An 11078-nucleotide genomic window follows, 5' to 3' on the forward strand; every position below is an offset into this window, starting at 1 on the left:
GCGCCAATTAAGGGTGAGCCGGCGAGGACGACACCAACGAAGAAGACGGCTGCTTTAAACCTCCGACGGCCCCAATCAACCCTTCCTGTTTGGTCCTGGGGGGCATTTTGACTCGAGTCACAATAATTCAATAATTCACCTGTGTGTGACAGGTGTGTGTTGTTCGGTGCGTGTGTCATGGTTGTGTGTAACGTTTTAATCCAGGATCAGTTCAGGTCTCGTAAACATTGGTGTCACAACAGACATTAACAACAATTTTGATGCTGCTTTTAGACATTTTACATCATTTATTTATTTATAAGCCTGTCACTCAGAAATCTGAGTCGCTCTGAAGAACGTTGAAGCTCGTTAGTCAATCCCAAATCAAAAGAATAAAATAAATAAAAACAATATTAAATAAATAAATAACGATTTTATCTACTTTGGTAAAATGTGCTGTTAAATTGGCCCCAAGTGTAAATAGAAATAGAAAACATGCTAATTATCACCTGTAGAGTTTTATTCAGATCACTTTTGGGTCACAAAGCGACTGATGATACGACAATCACTTCATTATCAGTGGATCGATCATGTGAACAATAAATACATGAAATGAAATAAACTCATCGGAAGTGAGTCAATAATCATAGAAACAGTGAAACTATTTCATGGAAGCCGTTTGTTTTCAGCTCTTCTTCATTCATTTAAACAAAAGGTGAACTGTGTGTGTGTGTGTGTGTGCGTGTGTGAGGGCCTATTGGCTACTGATCTAACCCACATGAGCTGACACATCCTCTCCTCCAGGATCAGAAGCCCTTGTACTTACAGCAGCGTTTGGATTATCAGGCTCTGATTAAATCTCAGAGGTCGACTCTGGAGAAAAGGTGCACTCCACCCGGCACACACGCCTCTGTGGTCGGCTCAATGCATTTTGATCGTGGGGGAGGGGGGGGGGGGGGGGGGGGCACTGCCTGTGCTCACGTCGATAAAGCAATGGGAGTAATGTGGGGTTCTTTGTGGGCTTATTGCTCCAGGATGTGAACATGAGGTCATCAGAGATGTGTGAAGCTCGTGATAAAAATCTTTTGGGAGGCTGTTTCTTTGTTTTTAGATGATTGAAACCTGAACAATTACAGCCAATTAATGAGAACAATGAAATAAGATCAATGCAAATGAGGTCAGGCTCTCGCTCGGTCAGACATGACCCATCCGCCCATCTCCCCCCCCCTCGAGAACACAGCCGGCACAGCTGTCAATCATCTGCCGTTGTTCTCCTCAGCAGCAGCGTGCACCTTCTCAGGACGGCTCCAATACCACCGAGGAGATGCTCTTATTGGAGAGATTCATCACCAGTGCTTAAGAAAGCGGTTTCCAGCTGCTGGGGGGTGGGGGGGGGGACAACAACATCATCATTCATCCACAGTGGGCGAGGCCTCGTGTTTCCAGGTGCGGCCATTCGTCATAAAATGAACAAAATACCACATTTCAACATGTTACTGTGTGAAATGTGGATATATTAAATGATGCCCCCCCCCCCCCCCGGTAGGCGGGCCACACGGGGTCAGGCTGCCTTTAACGACGTGTCCAGGGACAAACTTCCTCATTTCACAGAGACACAAATATGGATCCTTTTTCCTTCCTCTTCATCCTGTCTGAGTCTGATTTGCATGAAGGGGGGGGGGGCAACGCCTGCGGGGAATTCCATCGGAGAAAAAGGAAAGGTGGGGGCCGTGTGTGCCCCCCCTCCGCCATGTGAAAAAATCATTAACCTTTTACCCAATCACCAACTTTTAATTCGTTATTTCATTTCAGTCGGTTCATGAATGCAAATAACGGCTTCTTACCTCGTAACTTCCTGGACGCTGCATGACGGATCGCCCCGGTAACGGCTATCGGATCGCGGACATCGTTTGACACTCGGATGACTTGAAGTCCTCAGTGGGAAGCACAAGTGGCTTCAATCGTGTCAGAGAGCTCCTGACTGGACCTGGACCCCCCCCCCCCCCCCCCCTCCCCCCTTTGGGGACGTCTAAGTGCTGCACCTCATTTCTTTTTTCTTGAAATCCATTAGAGGACACGGCTCCTCGCTGCCTCTCAGGATTCCTTTTACCCTCGACTGGTGCAAGAAGCCACGTGAGCAGGTGGTTAGAAGATGGAAGGACAACTGGTGCTTCCTCTGGTGCATCATCTGCCTCTTCTGCATCATCTGCCTCTTCTGCATCATCTGCCTCTTCTGCATCATCTGCCTCTTCTGCATCATCTCTCTTTGCATCGACCTATTGGTGATCTCAAATGACCACTGAAATAACTGAATTACCCTTGTACACTGGTATCAAGAGGTTGATCAGGTGCATCAAATGGGTCTGAGAAGAAGGACGAGTGCTAGAAACACGTTAAAGAAGCGGAGTGAAGTAATCAGATTACAAATGTAAAAAGCCTTTTGACTCAGAGACCTGTAATCGGTCCATGTTCACGGTTCTCTGACTTTATTCAGGTAGAATTAAAGGCCGATCTGTTTGGATGAAGGTTATTCGTGTGCAGTTTCTCTCGTCTTTGATGAACTGGTCCTACGAGGATGAGGAGGAGGAGGAGGAGGAGGAGGAGGCCACAGCTGGGAGAAACACATGCTGTCAGCAGCATGAGCGAAGAGCATCACTTTCATTAGGCCCCATTATATCACCACAGACGTCTTGTTAAAATGTCATTTGCTAATTCCTCCCGACGCTCATCTCCACCCGGCAGGATTAACGCGTCGCTTATCGAGATGGGAGCGAAAACAAGCTCAGCGTTTATTAGCAGAAGCAAACAGAGGGCGAGAAAAAGAGAGAAGGGGGGGGGGGGGTACAATTCTTCTTTGATTAAATTACTGTTAAATTACAGTCGCTTTCAGTTCTCTGCCATCTTAAACACGCCTTATTTCAGTTACAGTTTGGGAAGAAAAGTTACCAAAAATGTGTCAAAGTTGTCAAAATGGAAAAAAAATGTACCCCAATATCAATATTGAAATAATATTTTTGTTAAAATTGCTGTTGGTGGTTTTACTAAATATTGAAGATATTTTTTCTCTCATGAGAAACCATGAGGTAAAAACTAAGTTGGTAAAAGCAAAATAATGAAACAGTTGGTGCAGTAAACTGTAATTTAACCTTTAAAAGCATAAAAACAACACTGTGTCATATTAAAATGTTAAAGAGGATATCCAGTCACAATATCAATATAACATCAATGTCAATGAATTTATATTGATATATATACAGACATTTAAATATGTATTTCTTTCGTAAATGTAATTTGTCATTATTAGCATAATACTGTTGGTGGACTGTTATTTTACAGATAATATCTTCATATTTACAGAGTTTTGTACATAATTTAAAATAACAGAAAAACGACTGTAAAAATGTAAAGTTATTCTCTGTAAAATTTGGATCTTTTTTTACAATGTAAAGAAGAATTGTAAAAGAACACTGCAGAAATACTCCTAATGCTGTAATTATAAGTAAAGTCTTTCTAGTCTTCCGACCACTCAAAGTGCTTTAACACTGTCATGATGTCATCATTCACTCATTCACCCCCTGAGCCTCGCTAACTCTACACCTTAAATGTATTAACCTGAACATCCTCCCGCTGGCTGCAGTTTACTTTGCAGCCGTAAACACGAGCATTAAAGGACATGAAGAGTGAACGTAATGAAGAGTGAACGTAATGAAGAGTGAACGTAATGAAGAGTGAACGTAATGTTGTCATGGTAACACACAGCGGAGAAGATGCCGTTTAATGAACACATTCGAGGTGCTGAGGGGGAGAAAAACACGTCGTTTTGCTGTCATTAAACAGCTGCTTCTCATCGTTGGGGCATCATGGGGGGGGGGGCTCTCATCATGTGACCCATGTGCAGAGCGCTTTTTGGACATTTTTAGCCTCTATAACAACAGATTATACTGCGACACTTTGACCATTACCTTTTTTTTCAACATACTCAATAAGCTATATGTGTTTAATATTATATAGATGACATTTTTCACTTATTTATTTATTCACAGTATTTTCTATTTAAATATATTTTTTAATTTCTTTTGACAACAAACCATGATTTCATTTTCTTTGGATCCATTTAAAAACTACACATAAAATAAATTTTTATTGCTTTCAAAATATCGCACTGACTTGTACAATAATGTCCTTTAATACGATGCTTTTAACTATTAAAACCAGATTCTTCAGTGTACTTGACTTATTTGCATATTTTACTTACTAAACTTACCATGAATGGCCTTTTCCTGCTCTTTAATGGACACAGGGCACCTATTTGCTGACCTCTATTCTGACCTTTCATTGTTTCCATGAATGAATGCGTTGATTTGCAGCTCGTCCAGGAGGGAAAATGGCGACAGGTCACGATGGAGACTTTGGTGGCTTCTCGTCCCCTAGAAATTGCACTTTCTTGTTTCTTGTTCCGAGTTTGTTTCCTTATGGTTGGAATGCACTATTTGTAAGTCCCTTTGGATAAAAGCATCAGCTGAATGACATGTGATGGAATGTAAGATATGTGCGTTTCTCTGGCTTTTCTTTCGGGTTCTATTTGTGATATTTAAATATGAAACTAAGATTAAAGGGCGTAATCCACGGGCTTATCAACAGAAAACATTATCAGTTGAAATCCATAAAATGTGCACACATAAATATAAAGACACAATAAGACAATTGGATGATTTTTACAATAGATTTAATTCAATTTTTTCTTACAAAACAATTCCCTCATAAACACACAAAATGCATAAAGAAAACTGTACAGTCAGTTTTTGTCGTGTTGAACGAGTTCTAAACATGAACGTTATCTACAACAGTGGTTCTATCGATGCTGTCGCACTAGAGGAGACCCCAGAGACCATGTGACACTGAAGGTGTCCCCAGAGACCATGTGACACTGAAGGTGTCCCCCGAGACCATGTGACACTGAAGGTGACCCCAGAGACCATGTGACACTGCAGGTGTCCCCAGAGACCATGTGACACCGGAGGTGTCCCCAGAGACCATGTGACACCGGAGGAGACCCCAGCGACCATGTGACACCGGAGGAGACCCCAGAGACCATGTGACACCGGAGGTTACCCCAGTGACCATGTGACACCGGAGGAGACCCCAGAGACCATGTGACACTTAAGGTGGACCCCAGTGACCATGTGACACCGGAGGGGACCCCAGCGACCATGTGACACTGAAGGTGTCCCCAGAGACCATGTGACACCGGAGGGGACCCCAGCGACCATGTGACACCGAAGGTGTCCCCAGAGACCATGTGACACCGGAGGTGTCCCCAGAGACCATGTGACACCGGAGTCGACCCCAGCGACCATGTGACACCGGAGTCGACCCCAGCGACCATGTGACACCGGAGGTGACCCCAGAGACCATGTGACACTAGAGGAGACCCCAGAGACCATGTGACACCGGAGGAGACCCCAGAGACCATGTGACACTGAAGGTGGACCCCAGCGACCATGTGACACCGGAGGTGACCCCAGTGACCATGTGACACCGGAGGTGACCCCAGTGACCATGTGACACTGAAGGTGGACCCCAGCGACCATGTGACACTGAAGGTGACCCCAGCCAACATGGCGGGGCGTAAAGTGACGCTCTCATAAGCCAGTGTGCGTGTGGGAGATCACTGGGGGGGGTCTGTGGTGGTCATGTGTGAAGTTTATTTAATACATGCATGTCAGAGGTCTGGTACTGTGTACGACTCACTGGTGGGGGGGGGGGGGTGACTCTAGGAAGCATCAGAGCTTTTTTTAATTATAAGATTCCTTGTTGAGAGGAACTGGGACCAATTAGACAAACCTCCATTGAACGAAGATGAAGGTCGGTTTTATACTTCTCTTCTCAGTGTGTTACGTCATCACGCGATGATGTCATCAGTACGCGATGACGTCATCGCCTTCAGAAAGTTAATTAACCGACAGTTACAGGCACAGCTACGTGTTAGCGGGTGAGGATCATTCATTGGTGCTGCTGGTTGTTTGCTGGAGAAAACAAACAAACATGAGCAGGACTTTCTCACTGCGTGACATCATCGAGAACATGTGACCAAGCAGCTCTTTCTATTGTCCACTAGTTCTGGAGGACGCCATCGCCCCGATGCTGATGGACCAAGAGTTTCTGTTTAAATCCTAATAATGGTCACTTTAGTCATTTAACAATCAATAATCAATAAGCCTGTTTAGAACAGAACGGACTGCTGATGCTTTTCTTTGTTCACTGAATGTACAGAAACCAGTGAAGTAGACCTCTGTCGGGGGGGGGGGGGGGGGTCATTAGCCGTGCTGCAGGTTGCGGCGGGGGACTGATTACACCACCTGCGGGGCCGATGGAGTTCTGTGAGGGGGGGGTGTAAGTAGAGGGTGTCACACGGGTGCATGAAGCCAGCCTCTGGCGGCGAGAGCACGAGGGAAGTGTTGGGGGGGGGGGGATGGGGGGGGGGCGGTAGCACACCAGGACGAAGGCTCTCAAAAGGGACTCAGAACACACGGAGACTAAAGGACACACGAAGAAATGCAACAACAAACAGTGAGATGAACAAAAGCTTTTTACTCTAAAAAAAGTGAGCTTTGTGCATAGTTCATAGTTGGTCATAACCGCTCGCCAGGCTCCTATTGGCTGTGACAACATGGAAGGAAGTGCAGTGACGTACTGAACGCCATTGACACTTTCTCCCAATAGAAACATCACAACAGGGTTTCTTTATGTTTTCTACTTTAGTTACTTTAATAAACCCGGGCGCTCCAGTCACTTATGGTCACATCAATCCTAACGAGGTCGTTTGGCCTGGTCTTTCCTTTTTTTATTTCTTTTTTTTTTTTTACCACTACTGCCCCCTCATCCTACGCCTCGGGTCCCCCCCCCCCCTCATACCTCGCCCACCCACACCACTGTGTTCCCCCTCTTGATGTCGGACACCTCGCAGTGGGGCCTCCTCTGTTTGCCGTTCAGGACGAAGAGGGACTCGGCCGACGGCGTCACCAGGTACCGTCCGAACGGCCCGCTGGAGACCACCACCCGGTTGGGGCCCCCCCAGGGCCACGCCCGGGGGGCCAGCGGCTCCTTGAGGCCCCGCAGGACCTCGGTGCGGCCCGAGGACAGGTCGGCGAACAGCAGGTCCGTGCCCGAGCCCGAGGTGGCCACCACCGCGTGCTGGTTGGGCTCGGCGAAGGACGGCTGGAACGCCACGTCGGAGACGTCCACGGGCTGCTCCAGCTGGCGGCTCAGGCCCAGCTCGCCGCGGAACGACACCGTCTGCACCATCAGCCGGGAGCTCCGCGGGTCGGGCGTCACCACGTAGCGCCCGTCGGGCGACACGAAGGGCTGCCCCGTGATGTTCAGGTTGGGGCCGACCACGGCGTCCGTCACGCTGTCCACGAGCAGCTGGGGCGGGGCCCGCAGGCGGCGCTCCCCCTGGCACCGGACGAAGAAGAAGCCGCTGAGGTGCGTGTAGGCCATGCCCACGGGGACGCAGCTGTAGTTCCTCAGGCTGATGGTCTTGACGCGGTGGAAGGTCTCCAGGTCGATCTTGTGGAGAGCCGGTTCGTTTTTGAGGAAGACGAAGGCGAACCTGGACCGCCAAAAAGCCTCATTATGGATCCTCATTGTGTGCGTGTGTGTGTGTGCGTGTGTGTGTGTGCGTGCGTGTGTGCTTTTACCTCACGTGGGTGATGATGAGGTTGGTGGGAGGGATGAAGAAGTCGCTGACCCTCTGGAACGGTGTGCGGATGGCGTGATGAACTTCTCCCACGCTGGCCTGAGGAATCACCTGCCAAACCCAAAATAGAACCAAGCATTTACTAGATGGAGCTTTTCTAGAAGAACATTAAAATAAAGTTCTGTTTGCATTCATTCCGTCCTGAGGGGGGGGGGGGGGGTTGCTTTTTAAATAGTTTCCCACCCAGCTGGAGATCAGCGCTCTGAGACGACCTTCCTCAAAGGCGTGTTTAGAGAATTCAATAAATCTCCCCAGGCAGAATGCTGGTCGCTCCGGGGGGGGCAGTAAAGCGCTACGGGCTCCCTGGGGGGCTCCCTGGGGGGCTCCGAGGCTTGTTGCCTGAGATTAATGCTGAATCCTGGAACTAAAATGAATACTGTGTGTTTTATTCCCCGAGGCTTTAGTGTGGAATGGAATAAAAACAGGAGGTTTGCTGAGATGCATCAAAGGGAATGAGTTGCCTTCCAGTGGGAGGAGCTTCACCTGCTCTCCTATCACATGCTTATTGATTATCGGTTTCTAAATGGTCCATTCGGGGTCATTTTTTACTTTACTGGAAAAGTATGATTGCAGATTACTGCAGTGATTGCAGCAATAAGACGTCTTAACGCGTCACAGTCACTGCGCAACATGATGGAAATTTAGCTTTCAGCATTTGAGAAACTCGGCTTATTATTCTTCAAAGTTAAAGAACAGAAGAACATTCAGTTATTGTAGCAGCAGTAAGTCGATGACTACGTATTAAAACATCTACAGAGTGGTAACGATGGAGAAGTGAGTGAAGCGTCTCATAGAGAAGAGCCCCCCCCCCCCCCCCCCCGATGTCTAAACAGAGGTATTGAGCCGCCTTAGAATTACAACATTACACACACACACACACACACATGAACATAATGGAGCATCCAGCGTAACGCTCTCTGCTCTCTGATTGTTTTCAGATTAAAGGGAGAAAACGGTTTTGTCCGTAATGAAAACAATATTTTCCTGGTATTTTCTGCTTCATTTGTGATTCCAAGCAGTGAGACGAGGACGCGGGGGGAAGGCGCCAAAGAGCCCACTTGACTTCCTCACTACTTCCTGTCGCCATAGTGACACAGTACAAACAATCAGGGTCCTCTGGAGCATCGTAGCCTCTGCAGCCCCCCCCCCCCCCCCCCCACCCCACCCCCACCGGGACGAGGCAGCACAATAAACATGTCACATCCTCTTACTGAGATTACGTCCCTCGGTGGCTCTGCTCTCCTCTGCCCCCCCCCCCCCCCCCCCGGGGAGGTGTATTAAATACAACCACACCTGTGATCATCCCTCATGTGTGAGCAGCGGCCCAAAGGGAGCAGCTGGGATCCTGTTTGTGCTGCAGAGGCACGTAGTACGCTGTACAGCTCGTTAGTTAGCATGCTAACCCCACTTGGTGGGGGGGTCGGGAAGGGGACAGTGATGAAGAAGGCTTATTTTAGACTTTTAAAGTCATATAAAGTAAATGCTTTGCATCCTTACACTTAACAACGTGAAAAGTGTAAAGCAAAGTAACAGAGGAACCTACCTGCAGGGTTGGGTGTGTTCTGTCCATATCCCCCCAGGTGAGGACCCAGACCTGGTCATGTGACTTGTCATAGAGCATCTTGACTGGGAAAGGATCCGTCGTTACGGCCTACAGGAGACAAAGGGACGAGAGGAGGACTTCAATAAAGGTCTGTCCATCTCTGCTGGAAGGGGACAAAATCACATTCCAATACCGACGATACGCAGAAACGCGTAAGAACGGGCCGAGGTCGGTCTGCAGCGTGCACGCAGAGCGCCACGAGCACGCAGAGCGCCACGTGCACGCAGAGCGCCACGTGCACGCAGAGCGCCACGCAGAGCGCACAGCGCTGCCAGATCTAAATTCCACCAACGAGTCGGTGCAGTTTCACGAAGGCCCGTCACAGCTTGCATGCTGTGACTTCAGTGATGACAAAGCCTGGCACGCTACCCGCCAATTACACGTCTCCAGAGAGGGGGGGGGGGGGGGGGGAGCTGACAGCGTGAGCAGGTTTCACTGAGTTCTACTGCAGGAGAAGATCTGACAAACATCAGATGAAAGAACAGAGAGAATGCTGCGAAACAGGCAGGCGTGGGGTGGGGGGGGGGGGGGGGGGGGGAAGGGTCTGCTGCAAAGAGGAATATCACAACCCATTACCCTGCTTCTCTGCCCCCCCTCCCAGCAGACAGACAAGCCGTATCCTCCATGAGCTGTTTTTTAATGCAGCCCTAAAAAATGAACTTTTGTGTCCGAGCACTTCAGTCAGAACAAAGTGCTGGAACCAAAGAGAGCTTTAACAGGACAAAAAGGAGGATGCATTAACCTCCTGCACCAGAAGGCCAGGGTGAGTCTCCACGAAAAGAGGGGGGGGGGGGGGATCAAGGGGAGAAGGCAGTTTTAAAGTGCTGGATGAGGAAGGAGAGAAAAAAGCGGCAGCTGGTTGGCAGCAGCCCACCAAAAGGTCACGACCTCAGCCTCACATGTTCCTCTGTGCAGGAAGAGCTCAGCTCGGCTCGTCCTCTCATCGCTTCATCTCGTACTGAGAGGGAATCACTGCAGGTTTCTCCTTCCTTTGTACTCCTCCTCCTCCTCCTCCTCCCCGAGTGGGACTACTTCCTCTCGTTCTGTAGCTCAGAATGAATGGCGTTGACCCCGGGAGGGTCTCCTGAGGGGTTCGGCCTCTAAACAGCCGTTTCGGAGAGAAGACGGATGGCGAAGGCGGCCGGCCGGCCCCCACCTGAGCGCCGCGGTGTTTTTGAGCACATGAGGTGCGTTTGATTTATTTCCCGTGGTCTCCTCGCAGTGTGGCTGATGCTGTTCCAAATGCGAGGCTCCACCCACCTGCACCACCTTCTGTGCTTGAATGTCGACCACCAGCAGGCGGCTCTGCAGCGGCTGGCTGGCGTAGACGTATTTGTCCCTGACGTTGACGGCCGAGGACCAGACGCAGCGCTGAGGGGACACGCCCTCGCCTTTAGGACACATCTCCTCCTGGGGAGAAGCAGACAGAGCAGAGAGGATCATGGGAGGGAGGGGCAGGTCAGCGGGATGAAGCACGTGAACAGTGAGCTCCTAATTAAGCCGTTTCTTCCTTCTGGAGCAGTTACTGGAATTTATTGATCTGTTCATAGTCAATATTTATATATATATATATATATATTATATATATATATTATATAGAACATCTCTGAGAGAAAAATGTACTTTATAAGATACAGAAAAGGTATTTAAACAAGATGGAAAAGAAACACAAGCCGATAAAAAGAGAAACATGAAATAGAAATTAAAAAGAACAAAGTAGAATAAGAGATACAAATG

At 48.5% G+C, this 11078-nt stretch overlaps 1 protein-coding gene across 1 annotated transcript; it reads right to left on the reverse strand.

The window, feature by feature from the left end:
• Positions 1 to 6882: 6882 nt before the first annotated feature.
• Positions 6883 to 10783, reverse strand: fstl4 (follistatin-like 4). Its single transcript, XM_062558091.1, has 4 exons — positions 10602 to 10783; positions 9282 to 9389; positions 7680 to 7789; positions 6883 to 7591 (listed from the first exon to the last, which is right to left on the reverse strand). The coding sequence occupies exons 1-4, from the start codon at positions 10743 to 10745 to the stop codon at positions 6889 to 6891; spliced, it is 1065 nt and encodes a 354-aa protein (XP_062414075.1). The 5' UTR covers positions 10746 to 10783; the 3' UTR covers positions 6883 to 6888.
• Between the last annotated feature and the right edge of the window lie 295 nt (positions 10784 to 11078).

Source organism: Pungitius pungitius, chromosome 16 (genome assembly GCF_949316345.1).
Source record: "Pungitius pungitius chromosome 16, fPunPun2.1, whole genome shotgun sequence".
NCBI classification, from domain to species: Eukaryota; Metazoa; Chordata; class Actinopteri; order Perciformes; family Gasterosteidae; genus Pungitius; species Pungitius pungitius.

Coding starts and splice junctions, on each gene's coding strand:
- fstl4 (XM_062558091.1), bottom strand. CDS start 10,745: ATGTGTCCTAAAGGCGAGGGCGTGTCCCCTCAGCGCTGCGTCTGGTCC. Junction 9,390..10,601: donor AAGCACAGAAGGTGGTGCAG/GTGGGTGGAGCC, acceptor TGTCTCCTGTAG/GCCGTAACGACGGATCCTTT. Junction 7,790..9,281: donor GAACACACCCAACCCTGCAG/GTAGGTTCCTCT, acceptor TGGGTTTGGCAG/GTGATTCCTCAGGCCAGCGT.